The sequence below is a fragment of the Mustela erminea genome, chromosome 6 (assembly GCF_009829155.1).
Source record: "Mustela erminea isolate mMusErm1 chromosome 6, mMusErm1.Pri, whole genome shotgun sequence".
In the NCBI taxonomy this organism is placed as follows: Eukaryota; Metazoa; Chordata; class Mammalia; order Carnivora; family Mustelidae; genus Mustela; species Mustela erminea.
Genome location: NC_045619.1, coordinates 61,575,743 through 61,599,632, shown reverse-complemented (window position 1 = coordinate 61,599,632; position 23,890 = coordinate 61,575,743). Strand labels below are relative to the sequence as shown.

The following is a 23,890-nucleotide window of genomic DNA, read 5'->3' as shown; positions in this document are numbered from 1 at the left end:
TGTTAACCAAGCTATCTGCATAAATACCAAAAGATGAAAAATTCCAAACTAATTATCTAAATGCAAGTGTTACATCTACACTACATTAAAACAACTATCTTTATATGATAAAACATTAAGATACTAAATCCCCTTAAAAAAATCAACTGACTCTCATTATTAATAATATTGGTGGACTCATCAGAGTTATGGGGGACCTGCAGTGTCAAGAATCCTACTGCCAGTTGTGGTATTTGTTTAGCAACTCCTAAACACCAGTTTCAAAGTCTTTATCTTGGAAATTAGACAAGCTACTAATGCAAAAGGAACAGATATTCTAACTCATGAGATAAATGCTCCTGAATAATTTTGGGGTAAATGACAGAAAAGAGAAAGATTAGCAGTGAGCAGAGTCAAGACAGTCATTCATATAATTTATCCTTGGAGGAGATTAATTCTTGAATCCTCCTTTAAATATAAGAAGTGGTTAAGGAATGGCTTAATTGGTCTTTAGAAGTTTATATAATGAATTGTCTAGAATTGTGTTTTGTTGTCTGATAGAACTTTCTGATGATGAAAATGTTCTATATTGGTATAGTCCAAAATTGTAGCCATGTGACTCTTCAGCCCTTTTAAATGTGGCTAGTATGACGGGGGAAAAGAATTTTACTTTTATAAAAATGTAACTATTTTAAATGTAAATTTAAGTAGTCACAGATAGCTAGTGGCTATGATATTAGACAGCAGGCTTAGAAATTCTAGACAAGTAAATTTAGTGTAATTTTTCCCCTGATCTGGATCTTCTTCCCAGAAGGGGAAAACATTTGTGCAAGCTCTGTCTTGTAATTGAGTCTGAGTCTGAATGCTGTGCTAACAGCTTCCTCCTTTTTGGGAGCAGGCAGCCTGGATGACTCCTTTCTACCCCACAGAGCTTTTGTCCTGATAACCAATGAGAGGACTCATTTCTGTGCTGTCATTTTCCATTTAAATGGAAAATGGACTTTTCCCGAGTTCTTAATGACTTCTTAGGAAAAGAATTTTTAAGTTGAGAATCTGTCTTAACAATAGCAAAAACCCCTGATGGCCTAATCACTGAAGAATTCATTTCTCAAGAATGTCCTCCTGCGTCTAGATCAATAAACTCTTAAGAAGTGTGGCAAGACTAAAACGCTAAAGAATTTGACATGCCTAGGGTGAAGCTTTGAGGAATGCAGGGGTCTTTATAAACAGGTCATTTAGATAATGACAATGTAAATGCCTTCCACTCTCACTCCAGGAACATCTGAAAGTCCAAGAACCTGAGATTGAAGGGTATGACTACCTATTGAAACTATTCATTGTTTAACAGGGAGCAGGGAAATCTGAAGTGACTTTTTAAATAGAAGAATGTAAATAAGTCTCTTTATAACTGATGGGGCTGGAGGTCTATTACTGTGAAAATCTTAAAGCAATCTGAATAAACTGTCCATGCTATACAGGCTTTCTAAAAGTAAAGCTTTGGGAAAGTATTACTACTGTTATATATTCAGAAGAATCAATGGTACTTTAAAAGATGCAGCTAGACAATATAATATTTTCTCTTTTTCTTTTCCAAGGGAGAAAGATGGATTAAAAAAAGAAAAACAAAAAAGGAACAACAAATTGGGACACTAACATAGGTGTCAAACATACCTGACACGCCCTTAAGGGAAAAAGCAGAAGCATTTCTAAACTGGGTGATACAGTCAGTATTGGCTTCAGGACCACCAATTATAAGGCCCACTTATGGAGAAACATTATAAAAATACCCTGAGCCCAGCAGGAAAAAAAGAGGGTAATCTCTGTACTCACAACATCACTTCCTGCTGGATTTTTAGAGCCCCCATTTTGAGAAATATATACCTCTGGTATATTTGAAGGTCTCAGGTAATGTCTTTCTAAATAATTTAGTTATAAAATTTATTCACAGTGAGTTTCACCCTTTTTTACCAAGGGTCTTTTAAATTTTTTTTTTTAATTAAAATCCTTTTGGCTATAGGATAAACTTTATAGATCTGATTTTTATTTTGGTGGCTTAAACTATTTTCCTTATTTAATGACCCATTCTTTTTTTTTTTTTTTTGTATTTTATGAACCAAGGTGACATTTTAACGCTCTACAAAAAAGCAAAGTTACATATCAAATATCCACTATACTAAGAGGATTTTATGACTCATTCTTTTTATTATTATTTTTTAAAATATTTATTTATTTATTTGACAGAGAGAGAGAGAGAGAGAGAGAGACAGTCAGAGAGGGAACACAAGCAGGGGGAGTTGGAGAGGGAGAAGCCGGCTTCCAGTCAAGCAGGGGGGGAAGGAGAGGGAGAAGGAGGCTTCCCATCAAGCAGGGAGCCCAATGCAGGGCTTGGTCCAGGACCCTGGGACCATGACCTGAACTGAAACCAGGAGCCTAACGACCGAGCCACCCAGGGGCCCCTAATGACTCATTCTTAACCACTGTTTCTTCAGCTTCAAGGAATAGATTATTATCTGATGCTACTACCATTTTTATTCCTGGGATTCACAGGCAGCCAGAAACAGTTAAAGAATTCAAAATCCACTTTGTAAAAATGTATTATTGTGTGTATGATGTTTAATACAGTTGTATTTTTCTCTTCTTTGCATGTATTTTAACGATACCATTTTTAATTTTTAGAAACGATTTATTTGAGAGAGAAAGAGCAAGAGCAAAGGAGTAGGGGGAAGGGACAGAAGGAGAAGGAGAAGCAGACTCCCTGCTGAGCAGGGAGCATGATGCAGTGTGCAGGGGCTCAATCCCAGGACCCTGGGAATCATGATCTGAGACGAAGTCAGACACTTAACGGACTGAGTCACCCAGGTGCCCCATCATTTTAAAGGGACAAACATTCCAAGAGTGAAAATCTGGTATCTCTGTTAGTAAAAAAGGTTATTTGTTTTGGCTGTGGGTAAATCTGCTCTAAAATATATTCGTGCTTTAACTCAAAGTTAAAATATCTTCTAGACACAAGGACCTGGGTTTTATTAATAGGAATTGTATTCTGAGTTACAACTGGCACTGAATAGCAGATTTCCTACCATTAATTTAAAGATTTATCCGCTTTATGATCATACTCTTAGTTCAATCTTAAAAATGATTTTGGCCTTTATGTTCAACTTTATTCCCTTCCTGGGCTTTGAAAATAATTAAAGAATTCTACTTTATAGAATTTATAGTAAAAAAAAATATAGTAACTCTATAGAATTTATAGTTAACTTCCTGCCTTACATACTGAGCTCCATAAATCTCTGCTGAATGAACATTGTGAAAAAATTAGTAAAAATGAGATAGAAAGAAAAGCTACAGTCCTTGGGCTACAAAAATATCTGCTTTGGTAAATACAAAATAGAACTATATAAATATTATGCATTTAGGAAGGGTGGGGAAATTGTTTTCATTTTGCCATCTTGTTAGGTAAGAAAATGTTAAGAACAACTCCATTAATTCTGAAGGAAGGCAAACAGATTTAGAAAAAAAGGAAAGAAAATTCCTTAATACAATGTACTCATCCTAGCTATGTGATTTGGGGCAAAGCATTAATCCCGACTTATGGGGACAAATTCAACTGGCCCACATGCTACAGAGTATGTGTATATGAGCAGCCTGGGTGGGATGCTGTATGTGACGGTGCTCTGGAAACTGCAGGGTTACTTAAGCTCTGGACAAACAGGTACTGACTGGGCAGATGCATGATGTAGAGAACGGGATTGCTTTTAAAGCAGCATTGAGAATGCGGGCTGGAGAAAATGGGCTCTAGGGAAGGAAGTGTTTCACAGGTTGGGGTGGTGGTGGTAGAAGAGTGAGGGTTTGAATGACAAATCGGAAAGAGAACTTATTTTGTAGTAAAAGGTTGGTAAATTTCTGGAGTTAGCTGAAAGACACAGAGTGGCAGGTGCTTTTAATATGGCCAAAATTTTATAAATGGTAATGAGGAGCTTATTAGTACATATAGGGTGTTATGATGGCCTCTAATATCCTGAATAAACACCATGCAGTTATTACGTATGCAGCTAAAATACCTGTTCAGATAGTTCTACACAACGTCATGATTTTCCTGTTTCTAGTAAATGTTCTTAAAGGACTTTAAATTCAAGTTTCATGGTATTTTTAAAAAATATTTTATTTATTTATTTGAAAGACTGGTCTCAAGTAGGCAGAGAGGCAGGCAGAGAGAGGGGGAAGCAGGCTCCCCGCTGAGCAGAGAGCCCAAATGCAGGGCTCGATCCCAGGACCCGAGATCATGATCTAAGCCGAAGGCAGAGGCTTAACCCACTGAGATACCCAGGTGCTCCATCAAGGTTTCATGGTATTTTAAACTTTGTGATGGTGTTGGGAGATAAAATAGTAGGAGAACATACTATAACTCCAGGAAGCTGTCTGATTTAATTCTTCCATTTTAATACATGTGTATAATTTCTACCCTTAGAGTGGCCGAACAGGACTGTTATATCTTAGATCCTTCTAGGTAGGCTGCTACTGGTTTTCCTTTTCATCGTCTAGGCAATCAGACCATCCAAGACTGGTGTCAGGTTCTCCTGCCCAAAGCTGGAGAAGACTGGGTCTCCCTTTCTTCTTTTCCCTTGAGGGCTTAAACCATTTTGAGTTCTAAATCTAAGGCAATAGCTAAAATAAAGGTCCTGACCCTTCTCAAAGTCAGGGAACTCTTCTCCAAGGATGATGAGCTCAATAATTACTACACCAATGATGTTAAAAGGGAACAATAGTTTGAACCATTTTTGCTTTTAGTTTTTTGGTCAGGGAACTGAAGGATAAGATGACAATCCAAATTTTGGACACGCTGGGACTGTACTGAAGGCAGATGGTCCAAGTGCAGGTTGCTACGAGCAACTAGAAACATGTAACTAGAAAGACAGTAATGTGCTTTGGATACCTTTTGTGCCCCTCTCTACATCCTATTAGCCCATCTTTTATTTCCGCTCCTGCTGAGCCAACACCCACTTTGTGCATGGGAACCCACTGGGTGCTCGTGTATGCGTCACCTCAGTATGCTGGAGAGTTAGTCTCGAGAGGTAGCCCTTGCCAAGGAAGATGGCGGCCAGTACAGGATGGGCGCTCCTCCTTCTGTTCAGCTGGGCAATTCCGCAGTGTTTCATCAACAAGTATCAGTCAGATGAGGCCCAAGTTGTGTACGGCAGTTGATAATATATTCCCTCCTTCCCTACTCACTCTCTCTACTTCTATACCTTGGTATCACTTCCCAAAATAAACTTCCTGAGAACAAGCGCAAATCAAGACGCCCACATCACAGACTCTGTTTTCTGGGAGAAATCCAGGGGCTAGAGACAACTAGTAAAATGATGTGTAGGTGAATGCTCAGAGGAGGGAACACTGAAAACCAGAAAACTTCTGGGGCGCCTGGGTGGCTCAGTCAATTAAGTGTCTGACTCTTTTTTTTTTTTTTTTTTAAGATTTTATGTATTTATTTGACAGAGAGAAATCACAAGTAGATGGAGAGGCAGGCAGAGAGAGAGAGAGAGAGGGAAGCAGGCTCCCCGCTGAGCAGAAAGCCCGATGCGGGACTCGATCCCAGGACCCCGAGATCATGACCTGAGCCGAAGGCAGCGGCTTAACCCACTGAGCCACCCAGGCGCCCAAGTGTCTGACTCTTAATCTCAGCTCAGGTCTTGATCTCAGGGTCATGAGATCAAGCCCCATGTTGGGCGCGAAGTCCAAAACCAAAACCAGAGAACTTCCCCAGTTAAGGCTGAGATGAGTGAAAACAGCAAAAAGGGACAGATTAGTTACTAGTAAGAAATAGGAAAACCATGATAATAATGTCTAGGCATTAGATAGGCCAAGAGCTCAGAATCAACACATACAGAATTTCCAGTTCTGGTTTACCCACTGTCTATTTAGTCTTCTTAGAGTTCTGCCATTATGATGTCATATACTGCTTAAGAATTCCCTGGGTATTATCCCTCTCTCCCTACTACTTCTGTGATCAGATTATGCAGAGAAAGGGAGAGACTGAATCAGAATCGAAGAAGGAAGTATAAGGGAGAAAGGATTCCTCTTAATAACAAGGCGTAAGAAAATACAGATATTCTGCACCATGTAACTAGCAGGGTTAATAGATGTTAAATAACATATTTTCATTTTTCCAGTATCTTTAGCTTGCTTTTGCCAAATGCCCATTCTATGTCCCCTGGAAACGTTCTCTATCAATCATTCCTAAAAATAGAAGCTCCAAGACCCCTTGAAATATTAGAGAAAATGGGATCCTGCCTAATAGCTCCACAGAATGAAGTTGCTGAATTGACAGGAACAATGAAAGCCATCAAGAATCTTTTCAATCATCTTGTTAGCATTTCTTCCCTTATAGGGAGGCTGTCTTTCATGCACACAAAGAACAAAATGCAAAAAAGTATTCTTGGGTTTTCACCTTGAATGGTTTCAGTACCAATGACAAACATTCTGTTAATTGTTCCTTTTTACATTTCTCTTGGCATAAGTATGTTTAAAAGTGGTCAGACTGTGTCTACTTAGTTTCATTTCTTGAAAGGCTATCTCAATGCTACTACAAAACTTTTGCAAATTAGAAAGTTTAGCTTACTCTTCAGGGTGTTTTAAAAGTTAGTATTAAAATAAATGAGTTTCTTATCTTTCCCACAGGCATTTGAGGATACTTAAAAAAATGTACTGATAAAATAAGACAGATTTAGCTATTGATTCTTGGAATTCTTAAACATTTTTATACAACAAAGAAAACCATGGGTATGCGTGGGCTGTATTTTTCTTTTATCGTGGAAAATTCTTTTATTATGGCAAACTGGTTTGTCAGGAGAAATTTCCAGTTTTTCCATGAGAATTTGAAGATAATAAGATCCTTTAGCCATCTGATGGTAAAGAATATACTCTTTGATGCTATATTCGGAAAGGACTTAAATATGTTCTAGTGGCAAGGACACAGCTCCAGCTGGGTAGAAGTAAATCAATTTCACTAATTATTGGAACAGAGGAATATTCTTTTCACAAAGAGCTTTTGAGTACATGGGGAAGAGGGAACCCCCAACACAAATGCAGCTGATGGAGGTATGCCTCTTCCTTTTCCGTTCTAAAGCAAATGTTTCTGCTACAAGTAACCATAATGATTCTTAAAGGGAGAGGGGTAAAGGGAGAATGCCCTAATTTTAAGGGCAATTTGTAAAAGCAATTTAATGTTACAATACAATTTTATATTTGAAACATGAGAAAAATACTTGCTGCAGTCCCAGTGCAAGTAAAGCTCAGACCTGCAGAAGTCAATCTCCATTTACTGTGGCAAGTATTCTTAGAGGAGGAGGTTGGCCACTGGAATGCTGTAACAGAGTCAGAGCGCTGATGGTGGAGAGGGTAGGCCACATGTTTGGTTTACCCACAAGGAGGCAGCGTGCTGACAAAAGGCTTGTGAAGCCGAGTTCCAAGTTCTCCGAGCCTCTGTCCATTCCTAGTAGCTACCTCCTCATCGCCTGTTTCAGCTCCTAGCATCTCATTTTGTTATCACTGCCTACATGGAAAGCTGGCAGGAAGGTTTTAGGAAGAGAAAGGGGACACCATCTAAATTTTCTCACAGCCCCTTCTTACTAATAGGGAGAATTAGAAAAAGCGTGTGAGGAAGAAAGAAACAAATGGAGGGAGGAGCTAAAATAGGGGTGAGGTAAATGGATAAAGGGATAGACACATTCTCATTTCCCCATTGCTATTAGTCTTCCCTTCATGACTGACCAAAAAAGTTATGTACTTACTCATTTTCTAAATAAAACCTAAATGAGGTACATAAAGTATATCCAGCTAGCACCACTATATGTTCATAGGCTATCTTAAAATTCACAATAATGACAAACCTAGGCTAGTCTTTATAAATGTAGACTGTGAACAGTCTACTAACTGGGCTGTAGAAGCATGAGTAAATAATAGTATACTTCAAAATGAAACAAAAAGCAGAAGAAAATCCTACCACATAATTAGTATGGCTTTTGTTATTGTTAAAAACACTTCAGTAAAGGACTCATCTTCAAAATGGTGGTTAATTCAAAGTCAAATTATATTGCTCAAGCTATAGGGACCAGAATCAAGACTTTTGGACTGACTGTGTGTAAAATGTAGATACTCAGAATTTCAGATAAGGCATTTTTATTTCTCATCTGTTACACTATAAGCATTCTAGTGATAACAGAAATGAATTTACCTCTGAAGCAACTCAGAGACTATACTCAGCTCTATTTTTCATGAACTTCAATCAATAAAAACTTTCTTTTGACTATCTCACAAGGGGCAAGAGAGAGAATGCATCTTGTTGCTGGCCTTAGGTTATTCTATTTTTTTTTTTAATAATTTTTTTTAAGATTTTTATTTATTTATTTGATAGACAGAGAGAGATCACAAGTAGGCAGAGAGGCAGGCAGAGAGAGAGGGGGAAGCAGGCTCCCTGCTGAGCAGAGAGCCCCATGTGGGGCTCGATCCCAGGACCCTGAGATCATGACCTGAGCTGAAGGCAGAGGCTTAAACCACTGAGCCACCCAGGCACCCCGACCTTAGGTTATTCTAATGATCTGAGCTAGGAGAGTAGGTGTTGAAAGTGAGTATTAATTAGCACATATTTGGTACGATATGTAGTATAAAATGTGACCAGAGCCTTTTCCTCTGACTTTCAGATTTTAAAATCTACTTTCCAATCTGTAGTTATATAAAAACTGGTGAATCAGTTTATAAACCAGGCAACCAATAATGCCAACAAAAACAACAGATTTGGTAATCTATAATAGGTTACTGGCAGTAACAAGATTAAAAGCTGGAAATGTTTTTTTAAAAGCTGGAAATGTTTCAGCTGAATGAAAAAAATTTCATTAAAGCTCAAAATTATTAAGATTTTTTTCTGTAACATAATAACCTTACTACTGATTTGAAATATAGAATAGTTCAAAAGTAAATATTTCATTTACATTAAATGTAATTATTTAAAACAAAAATTTTTTTTTCATTTATTTAAAGAGAGATTTTCTTTAGGAAACCTTAAGGATATTTATTTAGGCATATCTAAATTTCTGGGCAAAGCCACCACCTTTTTTCTATAAATTGTCTAATTATATCTAAAAATGGCCCATTTTTTCCCATTAGAAATCATCTTACTCCGTGCAAATAAGCATTCAAATAATTATCATAATTCTTTTCGTTACTACAAAATTTAAAAATGGGACCAATATAACTTTATTTCATGATCTAAGAAATAAAGGCAAATAAGAAAAAGGCAAATTACTGGCAAATCTCTACGGACATGTAGAAGGAATAGAGAAGATCAGTGAAAAATTGATATTTTTGGAAGCCACCAATAGGACTATTAGCATTATCCTTTCTGACAGCATAGACTTGGCAGAGTGCTGAGAGGACCACGGGAACAGAAACCTCAGTCGAATCTGGGTCACTTGGGCAAAGAGCGGAGACCGCTCAACCTGGGAAAGGCAGCTGAGGAGAATCACCTTAGCAAATAGTATTTCCATATACTTTCCTAGGGTTTTTTTTTTTTTTTTTAAAGTTTATTTATTTATTCAAGTGACCTCTACTTCCAACTTGGGGTCTGAACTCACAACCGGGAGATCAAGAGTCGCCTGCACTAAACTGCGCCAGCTGTCAGTGCTGTGATTTTCGTAAGGCTTAGGTCTCTGTACTTCCAGTTTTCATTTACGGAGGTAAGTAATAAATCACAGCGAACCACTAGGTTTATTTCCAGAGATACTATAGAACTTCAGACTCAAAATTATACTGTGGTTTACACCTAATTTTTGTAGTATCCCACTATTATTCAGAACTATCTCTAGCTTTATAGGCAAAGGAGCTTTTATGAAAGTTATTTACCATGTATCTTAGAGGCAATGTCACATTTTGAGGGAAGACTTATTTCTACCATTTCACTGGCTAACGGGTCTTTATCAGACTGCTTTCAAAGTGTACAATTTAACACCGTGGTTAAATTTCAACAGTACCGGTCTCTGGGGTGGAGACTGGAATCTGGAGTCATGAAATGCTGATTTCTAAAGCATTCCCATAGACAAAATCATGATGAAAACATGTTGTGGGAAAATAAACTATTAAAATTCATTAATATAAAGAAAAGTATTTTTTAAATATACTTTTTTATACTTTAAATATCTTAAGTATATTTCTTTTAAAAATTAAAAAAAATGAACATCTTTTAAAGGGTTATCCTAATGCAAAATCCCTCTTTAAATATAACTAAATTAAATTAGCACATTATTACTTTGTTTTAAGCAGGCAACTATAAATATGTAAACATCTGTCTTACAACAATTTCCACAGTAACCTCTTCCATTTGTTAAAATATTTAAGTTTGAACATTTTGAAACAAACTAAAACACGTTATAGCTTAATTTATATAGATAAAAAATGCATTCACTGGAAGAAATCCTATGTCTAAGAACATATTAAAAATTCTCATCAAATTAAAATTAAATATTAAAAGAGAGTTTCATAAAAACTAAAATATGGAAGTGTCAGTCCCTAGTCATGAACTGCCATTCACACCCACTGCTACCACTGAGGTAATTCGAGGAACTATAGGTCACTGTAAAACTGACTCTATGCAGCTTAGTGAAGACCAAACACGAGGAGCACATGGCAAATAAGGACCAAAGTTATGCAATGAAAAATGACCACCGCACTTCTCATCCATAGTTAAATCTCCCTTTGGGAATACAGAGAACACCACACCCACCCCTCTCTCAGTCTTCCAACCAGGCATTCACGGCCTGGTACCTATTTCTTTACTTAGGTCAACTCTAAACGGAGATAAGCCTTAATGAGTGTTGAGTGTTTTGGGATAAGAAAACGGAAGTTTAGAGAATTCAGGCTCTCAATTTTCCTGTGACCCAGCATCTGCATTGCCCCTAACACTCACAACTATCCTTTCTACTTGTTTTTTTTTTGTTGTTGTTGTTTGTTTTGTATTTCTGAATTCCCCTGTTAAGAATCTTATTCTGTCATTTGTAAAAGTCATGCTATTAGCTCTTAGCTTAAATGACCAAAATATCGGAGTAGCCTGGAAAACTGTACTACATTTCAAAGGTTCTGTTAGGTATAATAAGCAAAAAAAATTCTACAAATCCCACCTGATGATCCAAATATATGGTGTTCCTTTGAAGATGATGTGAAAGAATTTCATTCTAGTAGGCATCAATCAAGAAACAAAGGGATAGAGAAAGAGGGTGTAGAATTCATGAAAAAGTCAATTTTGAAATAAGAAAAACAGGTAGTTTACCCCAACCTAATATGTTACAGTACACAACTTTCACATACATGCTCCCCTGTAAACTGTACAGATGACGTATTATAAAATTACACTTAGTTTTGTAAGAAATTAAGTAGACATGCACAGAAGCTAATATATTAAGCAGAAAAATCCTTCAAATGGCTTTAGCAGACTCAGTGTTAGAAGTTTTACATGTTAATACTTTTCTGCACCATAGTACTACTTCTTTGGATGTTTCTCATATAACCAAAGTCTATTAAACCCTTTGAGAAATGTTTACGCGTGTTCATTCTTAATCAAGAATGAAAGAAATATCTTAATCTCTGATATTTAAAAGGCAGTGTTACTACAAGTGTAATCAATTTTCAACTTACTACTTTCCAGGAATTACACCATTTTTCAATATGCTTTATCAGATGTGGAAGCTACAGTATACAGCGAATGATAACACTGTTTTGAAGTCTGTCTGCATTTCCTATCTCACGACCAAAAGTTGGTGCGTGAGCGGGTGGGAAGGCTAAGAAGAAATTCATCCTACCCGTGTGTCCCTTTAAAAAGTATAAACAAGTGAATTCTCAAAGGGTCAATAGGAGATCATAATGTCGCTGCAATGATTGTATGGGCTCATGCTCGACACTAACAACACCGATCAAACTGATTAATGAGTGGCTCAGAATCAGTGGTAATGGCAGACGACACATACAAAACTCTTCATAGCTGACCTTTGGGCTGTGGGCCTCAAGTTTCAGCTGCATGAGCTGTGCTAACGTGTGTTCCCGGACACTATTCAGTTCGGCCTGCTGCCGTCTCAGCTTTATTAGCAACAGCGTAAGCTCCTCTGGCTGAAGGAGTACAATTTAAGAATCCAAACAGTGGAAAACAGATTAATTGTTGTCTTAAGTGACAGATATTAAACCAAGATTTCTTGGCAAGTTTCCTCTTACGGCTGACATCAAACATAGTGCCTAGGCACTATGATGATAGGTCCTACATAAATGCATAGATATCTAGAGAAATAGAAGGAACAGTGTTACTTAAAAGATACAGTGGAACAACAGTATATTCAGGCATTTTCTCAGAACTCAAGAGAGAATTAAGTGTTAAGTACAAAAAAGCACAATGCCAGAAAATCATTATAAAGTTTTGTACGTAAGAGCTATTAAATTACTATTATTCAAAGATATTCTAAAATGATGCCTAAGACTTTTACAGCAACAGAACAATACCTGCGTGTCCAACACTCTATTTTAGAGAACAGAAGGTAAATAAAAAGAAACTTCATGTAAAACTTGCATGGTATCTTCATGCCATTAAACTCAGTACCTGGGATCTATTAATTGCTTCCCAGTTATATTATTAAATGTCACTGTTAGGGGATTCACAGGATATTTTAAATGACCAAAAGATCAGTTTTTATTTTCTAAGGAAAAAAAAAAAAAGACAGCATTTTATATAAAGAGAAAGGTTCCATGAGTATATAAACCCTCTTCCCACACTCTGGGGCAAGCAGAGAACTTTTGATTCCTGATTGGTTACTATGATCCCTTAGGGAGATAAATTTTCAAAGGCAGATAAAATTCCTTAACAGGCCAAGCTGACATATTTTTCTTTGTTAGAAATGCAATAAGGTATGGTCGTTGGCAGTCTTACAGGTCATAAAATATTATTTGGTCTTTCTCTGAACTTTGCTATGATTAAAAACTGCAGAAAGGCCAGAGGGAGACTCATCACCTGAGGGCTGTGGTGTGCACTTGAAAATTCTAGGCCAAAAGCCTTCCTGAGATGGATCTGTCTTGCCTATACCACAGGGTTAACATGAGCTCTCTTCTATTCTGTTCATTTGCTGCTGTTCTTTTTTTCTTCTCTATACAACAATTTTAAGGGACAGAAAAAATTTTTAACTGTTATATGAAATTATATTAAAAACTATTGCCTTCGTTGAGAAAAATCTCAGAATTAAAGCGCAGTTACTACGGGATTCTTTAGAAAGAGCCATCGACATGGATAAGACATTAAGGAGTCAAAGAATATGCGTGTATGTCCTGAAGAAGAAATTTCATAACAGGAAAAGAGGAGCTACTTTTGCTCTGATGCCAACCACATCTGGTGACCTCAGGACTATGGGGTCGTCTGTCTTACGATCACCATATCAAGTTCTTGAGGTCCTGCCACAGAGCAGGTAGGGTTGTGTAAGGGATTTAGATATTCTAAGACCCAGAGTGACCAAAAGAAGGAATCTCGAGACTCTGGTTTATTATTTGCTGAGTTAAAAAGATAAAGAGATTTTCAAAAGGACAAAAGGTTCCAGTAAGTTTCCTATATACTTAAACTTTGAGGCAAAATAAAAACAGGCACATTTTTGACCTGCACAAAAGGAAGTAATAAGTAAATTTTATCCTAAATATCCACTAGAGGGAGCAAGAAGAAGATAAAAATTCATAATATTATTAGCATTATCTTATGACGTATGTCTGTTTCTTCGTCAGATCAACAATCTAATATGTAAAAATTACAACATTTAAGTTTTTAGTTTTAATCAAGTAATATTTATAACCTTTAATAAATAAGCTGCCAGTAGCTTAAAGTCAGAATATCTTCCTTATATCTAAGCACATAAAGGATGAAAAAGGAAATAAAACAATGTCTACAAAACACACAGAACATGAATTTGTTTTGATTCCTTCAGGAGGACAATTTCAAATGATGAACAACTATCTAGATCCTCAAATCACATCTTCACTGGAACTGAGACTACCTACTGACATTAAAGCACAGATAAAAGAATGCCATTAAAATTAAATGATGTAATGAAAAGTCCTCCTTTCTCTTTAATGTGAAGAATAATAGTGTCCTGGTGATAGAACTCCTTCTCAATTTGAACATAATACTGAGGATGAAATGATAATGGTAAGTACTTGCTAACACCTCGTGTATTTTTATAGTCTCTCTCTGCATAAATATGTAAATCAGTTTTTTCCCTTCTAAAGTAGTTAATCTGTATAAAAATTCACAGGAGAAACTTCTTAAGAGGCCTCAGTGTGACTACACATGGTCGCCTGCTGGGTTTGTTCCACTAATCAACTACTCCAACTTCTGTTTTAAGAACAAGGGAATTAACATTCAATGAAGTAAACAAACCCTCTCAGTTTATACAATAAAATCTGAAAATATAATCTTATATTTAGGCATTCAGACATTTAGGGAGATATATCTAATCTGACAATGAAATGGTTACATGATCTCAGATTCTTCTAATGAGCTTCTCTTTCACAAAAGCTGCAACAGTTTTTCTTTGGGAGGAACCCCTTTTTCAAACTTAGAAGCTCTGTCGGATATGTGCTATCATGTGCAGCACATATATAAATCATGGTACAGTAAATAAAAACAACAACTCACCGTTTTGCCTTGGAGGCTCTGGGGACTAATAGACTGTAAAGTCAGGCCAGCTGGCATTGACCTCCTGTCAGGAACATAGACATGCTAGGAAAATAAGGGTACAATGTAAGTTCTGTGGTCAATGTCAGTGACGAGAATCTTTTTACATTATAAAATATCACTGAAAATTTGCTATTACTGCTTATGAATGTAGGTATTAAAAGTCAGTTGCAAAATGGTATCTGAAGCTGCATCAATGAACTTTTCATACTGTTAGATTAATACCTACTGGCTTACAGGCATAACTAGGAGAGATATTGTGGGTTTGGTTCCTGACAACCACATTAAGTGAATACTGCAATAAAGCAAGTCAAATGAAATTTTTGGTTTCCTAGTGCATGTTAAAGTTATGTTTAAACTATGCTGCTGTCTATGAAGTGTGCAATACCATTATGTCTAAAAAATGCATATACCTTAATTAAAAGATACATTACTATAAAAAATGCAAACCATTGTCTGAGCTTCCAGTGAATTATAAATCACTGATCACAGATCACCGTAACAAACAATAATAAAATGGTTTGAGGTATTGTGAGAATTACCAAAATGTAACACAGACACAAAGTGAGCAAATGCTGTGGCCCTGACATTTTTGTCAGAAGGACTGGTGCAAACCTTCAATTTGTGAAGAAAAAAAAAATGCGGTATCTGCAAAGTGCAACAGAACAAAGCAGTCTTGTGTTTATGCTCTAAGTGAGTTTTTTACCCATCTTTGATTCTGTACTATCAAACACTGTTCATGAAGAAAATATTGGATCAGTGAGTTATGCAGATGTTGGCACCACTGGTGTACAGTATCACACCACACATCTGTTAATACCACCACCGATCCTGAAGCGCCGGAAAGTTGTCAAGCTCACAGTGGCAGATACAGCATTTCCAAAATTCTAATTTTTGCTTGAAAGCTCCTATTTGTCATCAGTGACAAATACAGTTAGTTGTTTTCTTGGAAGTGACAGGATAACATTTCACTTTGAGATGTGTCTGTCAAATACCGAGTCTGAACAACTATAGTTTGTCTGTCATTCGTTCTTCTAAGTAAAAGTGGTGTTTCACGAAAAAAGAAACTAGTCCAGCTTGCACCTCAAACACACACATCTTTTCCTGTGAGTCAACCCTAATATTAGCACTTTGGTATGCAAGAAAAATGTCTTCAACATATTTCCCATTTCATCACATAGAAAATTAAAGTGACATATAACAAAAGGTTAAGATGAATAAAATTATCTTTTACTGCTTCGTCAAAGGGATTTTTAAGTGAAACTGCTACTCTATTTCTACTGCAAGTGTGTGGCACGGGAACTTACAGTGACCACCACTAGTTTGGAGCCACTCCCTTGATTTATGTGAAGGTACCAAAACCCACCATTGTTTCTGTGCTTTTAGAAAATGGTAACAAAATGAATATCGCCTTATTGCCATTGTAGAAACAGTTTTGAGTTTATTTATCGCCTTATTGCCATTGTAGAAACAGTTTTGAGATTATTTATAGACTCCCTGAAAGGGTCATGGGAACCCTCAGAGATCCATGGACATACTTTGGGAACCACTCATCACATCAAGGAAAACGATAGGACACTTTGAAAGAAAATTTTGGCAATGTTTAAGAAGTTTTTGGGGAGAGAAGCAGTAGACATTAGTTGACCGGGAACTAGATAGCAAGCACACAGTCATCTTATATTTGTTATTGAAACAGATGATAAATTAATACTAATACCAGGAGAACACTTTTCAACCACACACTAATCAATTGTATTAGAGCAGATCTGTCTTGAATATTGTTTTTATTTATTTTACTTGTTTGAAGGAGTGAGAGTGCACATGCATGTGCAGAGAGGGGCACAGGGAGAAGGACAAGCAGATTCCACACCCAACATGAGGCTCGATCTCTTGACCCTGAGATCATGACCTGAGCTGAAATCAAGAGTTGGATGCTCGGGCACCTGGGTGGCTCAGTGGGTTAAGCCGCTGCCTTCGGCTCAGGTCATGTCTCAGGGTCCTGGGATCGAGTCCCGCGTTGGGCTCTCTGCTCAGCAGGGAGCCTGCTTCCTCCTCTCTCTCTCTGCCTGCCTCTATGCCTACTTGTGATCTCTCTCTGTCAAATAAATAAAATCTTTAAAAAAAAAAAGAAAAAGAAAAGAAAAGAAAGAAAAAAATCCTGATTGACTTATTCATTTCTAATGGTTATTTATGGAAAAGTCAAACATACACTTTATGTAACATTACAACTGAAGGATTCAGTCTGTCAAAAGGATACTAAAAGGTACATTTTTAAATGGTATAAAGCAAAAAATTCTTTAGAATTAAAAAGGGAACGACAGAAAATTTCCTTTTCATTTTAGGATAGACATTACAGAACTGGCTGCGTGTAGGCTGACTGATTGAGACGATGGCTTTAGTATTATAAGAAGCTAACTAACACTGAGTGCACTCATAATCTACTAAGCAAAGCTTAAACCAACTGCAAGTACAAGTTAAAACATGATTCCTATGTGAATTTTAATTTTTAACAAGAATATACACCAGGGCTTCTTGGTACATTATTCTTCTGATATTAAACTGGGCCATCTAAGGAGATACTGTGATAAGCCATACAAGCAGCTGGTTAGAAGATGAGGTCAGCACTTACCTAAGCGAAGAGCGGGACAAGCCTGATGTATGAAGGCAGGTATGTTGGAAGGGGGCAGGGGTCGTATTTTCAAGTGTGTGGAAGAGCCAATAAAAACCCAAGTGGGCTTAACCTACATGGACGGCTGATGAGCTATGCTGTCCAGCACGGAACAGTGCATAAAGCATCTGCTCAAAATAGCTAGTTCTGTGCTCTTGAGAGACAATGCATTGCAAGCTTAGGTTTTTATATGTGAGATTCTGACACTGCAGATTATTCTTGCCTAATTTTTAAAACAGAAGAGCTGCCTTGCTTACCTCCTCCCTATATTCATGTCTTTCACATTTTCTAATTAATTAATTATTTTAAATATTTTATTTATTTGACAGAAAGAGAGATCACAAGTAGAGGCAGGCAGAGAGGGAGGGGGAAGGGAAGCAGGCTCCCCACTGAGCAGAGAGCCTGATGCGGGGCTTGATCCAAGGACCCTGAGACCATGACCTGAGCCGAAGGCAGAGGCTCAATCCACTGAGCCACCTGGGCACCCGACTTGTCTTTCACATTTAAAAGAAGGCATAGTATAGACAGAAATAACAGAGCATCCATAAAGCAGTAGTTTATGCAAGATGAGCAGCTAGCTTACCTTAGGGTGGTGGGCCCTGTGCCTGCGATCTATCGTCACATCTCCTCTCTGAATTGGGGAAGAGACTTCTGATCTGTACGTTCGTTGAGGGGAGTATCCCTGATAAGCAGCTATTGACCCATGGGAAGGTGATGTGGGAATAGAGTGCATGGTCTGATCAGAAATATTAACCATGGTTTTGGGACTGGTCAAAGGACCGTGACGAGGGAGGGTGCTCTGCTTATTATAGAACTGACGCTGCTGCCACTCGTAAAGCTGCCACATTGTGTCATCTCTCATTGATCTCCGTTTCTCTTCTGCTCCAGGTCCTACTGGTTGGTCATGAGTGGAAGGGGTTACACTGCAGATACTTTCCGGCCTGGTCTTGCTGTTCCTTGGGAGTGTTCTATAACCCTCAGGATAGCGAGCCATAACCTGGGCTCTGTGGCTTGGCATATTTCTTGGTAATGTCTGATAAGAAATTACTCTAAAACAAACAAACAGACAAAAAAAGAATTGAAATGTAAACATGAACAAGAGAGTTGTTTCCTAGATTCTGAATTAGAGTACATTTTTCCCCCCTTCTGGTAAGTAAAATATATATACTGGGACTTACTTTTAAAAAGTTGATCACAGGGTGCCTGGGTGGCTCAGTGGGTTAAAAAGTTGATCACAATTTTACACAGGATATAAAATATTCATGAATAGATTTTAACTTTTTTATGAAATTCAGTTTGATGAATTTACTACATTAAGTAAAAAACATCTTTGTTATTTACATAAAAGACTATTCACGTAACATACAGTTAGGTTATGAAAAGGAAAATACTTATTAGTAAGAATGTCTAAGGTTTAATCTCGTCTGTCTCTATAGCTTGTTTTTAGATCAACAGACGCCTAGAATCTTTTCCTACATCTCACCAGAACACTTAAGTGGGATCTCTGTGTAGGAATGAAATCCTGAAGCATTTGAGTTGAGCCTACGAAGCCAGAAGATAGGAAATGAACTCCTCAAGGTTTGTGTGATTCCTCTATTGCAACGCTTCCTTCAGAAAGCATGACTATTTCTGGAAGAAGTACATCAGTACATTTGTGGTTGGAAGAGAGAATTCCCCTTGATAACTTCTCTTAATTTGAAAAATAAAAATGACTTGAAGCTAAAGCTCAAAACTGAACCATTTAAAGACAAAATACTTGAACATGACAATATTTACCCATACAACTGCAAAACTCAGGAATTTTCCATGTTTCTAGCATAGAAATGAATATTCCACCTTGGTATAAACATTTGTGGGAGGCTTTCTAAAGCAATCTAAAAGTTCCTCATGGACATTAAGCAGCTAAAATAAAGTTCTTCTAAAATGCTGTTGTTTCTGGATATGGACATATTAGGTCTATTACTAAGCACAGATTATTTATTCCAGTTTTCTAAAATCAAAGAATAAAGTAGAATTTTAGTTCACAATTAAAAAAAAAAAGACAGTACAATAAAAGCACTGCTCTGAATTTGTCAAAACTATCCTTTTGCTAACCTCGTGCCAGCAGATACAGTAAATAAAAAGGATTTTCAAGAAGTCAATTAAATTAAATTAATTTAATTTAATTAAAATTTTCAAATCAAGTTAGCATTCGTGTTTTCCCACTATCTCCAGAGGTAGTCATTAGATGTAATTACAAATCAAATTCTAAATGCAAACACAACCTTTTTAATAACAGTAACCACAATAAAATCTAGATTTAAAAAGATCAATATTAAATCATAAGTATTCATCTTATGCTAGCATCTATACTGGGGATAAATTTATATCCTAATATAAAATGTAATTCAATAAACCAAATGTGGGAGAGTTGGGACCCTACAAACTCAGGCCAAGAGTATATATTCCTTTTAATTTTATTATTTAAAGTGATCCATAAGCCCAGTGTGGGGCTCAAACTCATGACTCTGAGGTCAAGAGTCCCAGGCTCTACCGACTGAACCAGGTACCCCTCATATTCCTTTCTTTAAAAAAATTTCCTTATGTTACTTTTAATACCTGGGTTAAAGAATAGTCCGTAGGCCAGTCAGAACTAGAATGAAGTCTCTTATTTCCTTAAGCAGGATTCTTTTCATTATGTCAATGATACCCCAAACTTGGATTTAATGAAAAAGCAAAATAATCCTTCTATTTGAAGAAATTTCTCGCAAACTATGGCAATTATTTAAAAAAAAACAAAAAACTTCTCAATTGTAATGGTTTAATTAAAAAGAAAAATAAACCCCCAAATTAGGAAGGGCATAATCTTAAAGTGCTACTAGAATCCTTCATATTGCTACCCAAATCTGGCAAACTGAAACTTTTGGAGATTTGGTTTTCTTATCTATAAGATGATTTGATCACAAAACTATCTTACAGTTCTAAACTCCCTGTCTTACTATGTGTTTGAAATATTTATTTCCAATTCCTTCAACCGTTTCCCCCTAAACTAAATTTCCTTCATCATGCTGGTTGTTCCTCAGCTTCTCACAGTCTTCACTTGTAACAGGCTTGCTCAGAATTGGTCATTTTGCCTCCCCCTCCCCTTCCCCCACCATCCCCACAAGGGCTACTGCAAGCAAGGCTAATCACTGGATGCCTCTGGGGCTGGAGCGAAGGAGGAAGGTACCCAGTACTCTGATATAACCAGCATAAAGGTTCACTTCTTTGCTGCTTTCTCACTACATGTATTTCCTATTTTTTTCTCTGCTTGGTCTTCCTTCGTATTCCCACCTCTGATCACACTAAAGCTAGAAACTGGAAAAAGTCCAGAATTGGCAACCCCACGTCTACCTGCTTAAGAAGCGCGTCAGTCACAGAAATAGATGACATCCTAGAAATTCTGTCCTAGTACTAAAGCAATTTACCCCAACATATCTTGATTTGGTCATTTACAAATTCAATAACTTTGGTTATTCACAAATCTAAGAACTAGTATAGAGAAAATACGCAAAAGCTCTGAACTAAGCACTGAACTATATCATAGAAGAATACATGATAATATAAATACTAACTTTATATCCAGTTTGGAAATATGGGAAAAGATTATTTATAAACATGTAAGGATGGGACAAACATTGTTAATCTAATATACAATTAAAAACAGTCTATAAACTAATGTTTAAATTCCATTTCAGAAACTACTGCATCAAACACCTCCATCAGTACTCTTGAAGCATTCACAATCTGTGAGCTGGACCCTCTTGTAGAGATGTACATGGAACATGAACTGTTAACATACCATATGACCATTAAGAGTAGGCTAATTAATGATTACAAAGTTTAAAAGGCTCTTCTGCCATCTCTGAAACCACCTTTGAAGAATTTTAATAGAACGTTAGGTTATTATCAAGTAAATTTATTTTTAGCCCATACGCTTTCTAGCATTTTGAGACCTGTTTTTCAAAAAACTAGTTTCCTTCAGTGGTTTTGCCCAAAGAAATTCAAATTAAGCAAAGTGTGATTTACTTTTAAGTGAAAGCTTAAGAAATGAACACTGTGAGCTCCTTCATCAGGTTTGGTGCTCCATTCACCAGCAGCTGCCTGTCAAACACCATGAAAACCCTGTCCCTGGGATTCTGCCACGGAGAACAATGGATTAAGGCACCATGCGTCTTAACAGTGCTTGCCACGCACAAAGAAACTTAAAAGCTCTGCTCACAGATGCAGGGATCTACTATTTGACTAAATATTAAACCTCTTTTCTTTCCATCAGAACTTTAAAAGCAAGCCTTTCATAAAGTTTTACAAAATGAATCACAATCTGAATAACCCATATGCTTCTTTCCAACAGTAAAAATTATTTCATTATAAAACATCACAACTATTTTTTAAATATGAAGTTCATATGATAATGTAGATGATCTATCTCAATGACCCAAAGTACACTCTAGCCAGAGAATCCAAAGTTGGAGGGGAGAAAAACAAAGGAAATCCTAGCTCAAAATAACCTTCAGAAGGCGTAGGTCTGCATTCAAAAGAAAAAAGTCACACAGAAAGCCTTTACGTATGTTAATTATACCAATCAAGAAATCCAGAAGTTCTTGAAACTAATATTTATGCCCAACAATTAAGAAAATCTAACTTCCAGATGTCTGTTGAAACTTTTTAACTATAGTTTCAACTGTAAGAAAGTATGAAATCACTGAGGACAGTGATTTCACTAAGAAGTGAGATTTAATTTGCTGGGTAGAGATTCAGCAAATTTTCTGGCTGGGATTTTTATTATTGTTTCCCTGAAAATGGTTACCTTAAATACAATCAAACATCTGTTCAGCCTCCGCCCCCCTGCCCCGAACTAACTCTGGCTTCTCTTCAGCCAGAAATAATAAATATGTCTCACAATTCTCCCCTGGGAAAATCAGAAAAGTGAGTGCTGACGGTGGAGAAGAAGAAAATGAAAGTGAACACATTGTGGGAGTGTTTTTGCAGTGCTGGTTGAGGTAACAAAAGATGAGGCCAAGTACACCCAGGCCTCTGAGCTGTTCCTGAAAGGAGAGACTCGGGCTTACAGGCACAGAAGCCAGCCATGCCAACTGAGCAAACTAGAAGAACGTTCCTATACCTCAGAAGTCTCACTCTTAGGTTAATCTTCATTTAGCCGAAACACATGCATGTCATTGTTTTACGGTTTTCTACTACTGAGGGTAAGAGTCACAGTAACTCTTCAGATAATTCTTCCGACATTATTTTTAAAAATTTGTATCAGCAAACTCCTGCCTAATGACAGAACACTGTTTCTCATCAGAAGGTGCCTGCTTTTCCTCCATTTCCTCTGGCCTTTACTTTTCATCTCCTTTGCAGGCCCCCACAATCCGTTTTTCCCCTTAAGTGTAAGTGTTCTTTCAGGTTTTCCTTTAGAATCTTTATTTTACCCAGCTAAATCTTTATTTTACTCCAGCTAAATAAATTTATCTTCTCTCATCCTTTCCTGTAAGTACTTTTGATATAATGATGATGCCCCAAACCTTATTCAAATCCAGATTTCTCTTGGGAGCTACAGACTTCAGGCACCTCAAATTTAACCTCTCCAGTCATTTATTATTTTCTTTCTTTCCAAATCTTCTCTACGCAGTTAAAGGCACTAAATACCACCCCTGATGGTCAGAGGCCTCAAAGCAGGGTGTCATTCTTGATTTTCCCCTATTACTCAAACTAAATTGCAAGGAATAGCTTACAATCAAGCATATCTAAGCACTCCACTAGTCTTGTCAATCCTATCTTTTTTTTTTTTTTTAAAGATTTTATTTATTTACTTGAGAGAGAGACAGTGAGAGAGAGCATGAGCGAGGAGAAGGTCAGAGAGCGAAGCAGACTCCCCATGGAGCTGGGAGCCCGATGCGGGACTCGATCCGGGACTCCAGGATCATGACCTGAGCCGAAGGCAGTCGTCCAACCAACTGAGCCACCCAGGCGTCCCTTGTCAATCCTATCTTAAATAAATCCCTTTCTTCTCCTTATTTCACTTAATCCAATAGCTTTTGAACTTTCTCTAATTTGTTCTCCAGATCCTGTAGCTGGAGAGATCTTTCTGAAACGCCAATGTGAACACATCTCTTCTGGCTTGTCTCCAGCCTCGTTTCTCCTGCACCATCACAGCCGAAGCACCTAAGCCATACTGGATGTCTCTGGGTTCCTTTTCCTGCTCCCTGTCCACTCTGCAGTCTGGGCTATCTAAAACCAAGACAAGCATGCCACCTTTACATTTCAGCCTGCATTTCCCTTCCTGCAGAAGGTTTTCCTGGACCCACAGGCTGTGTCGGTTGTCCCTGTTCTTGTGTCATGCTCTTCCTTCATTTTATCACAGTATACTGGACTTGTACGTTTGACTTTCTCCTCTACAGGGTAGGGATCTCTTTGAGAAATCTGAACAGAACAATGGGAAATAGAGGGAAAAAAAACACCCACGTCTGATTACCATGAAGAAG

At 37.3% G+C, this 23,890-nt stretch overlaps 1 protein-coding gene across 13 annotated transcripts in view; it reads right to left on the bottom strand.

Annotated features, from left to right (window-relative positions):
* The window catches only part of PLEKHA5 (pleckstrin homology domain containing A5), a 236,761-nt gene that overhangs the window by 50,226 nt on the left and 162,645 nt on the right, over positions 1–23,890 (bottom strand). For 10 of the 13 annotated variants that reach the window (XR_004286868.1, XM_032347476.1, XM_032347477.1 and 7 more), the window contains 4 exons: positions 17,968–18,433; positions 14,678–14,761; positions 12,004–12,123; positions 11,142–11,195 (listed from right to left, as the gene is read on the bottom strand). Coding sequence is in view for 12 of the 13 variants with exons in the window: in XM_032347476.1 (XP_032203367.1) it covers positions 11,142–11,195; positions 12,004–12,123; positions 14,678–14,761; positions 17,968–18,433 (724 nt within the window). In the remaining variant the exon portion in view is untranslated. The remainder of the gene's footprint in view (positions 1–11,141; positions 11,196–12,003; positions 12,124–14,677; positions 14,762–17,967; positions 18,434–23,890) is intronic. The other 3 variants (XM_032347471.1, XM_032347474.1, XM_032347469.1) reach the window with 2 other exon arrangements.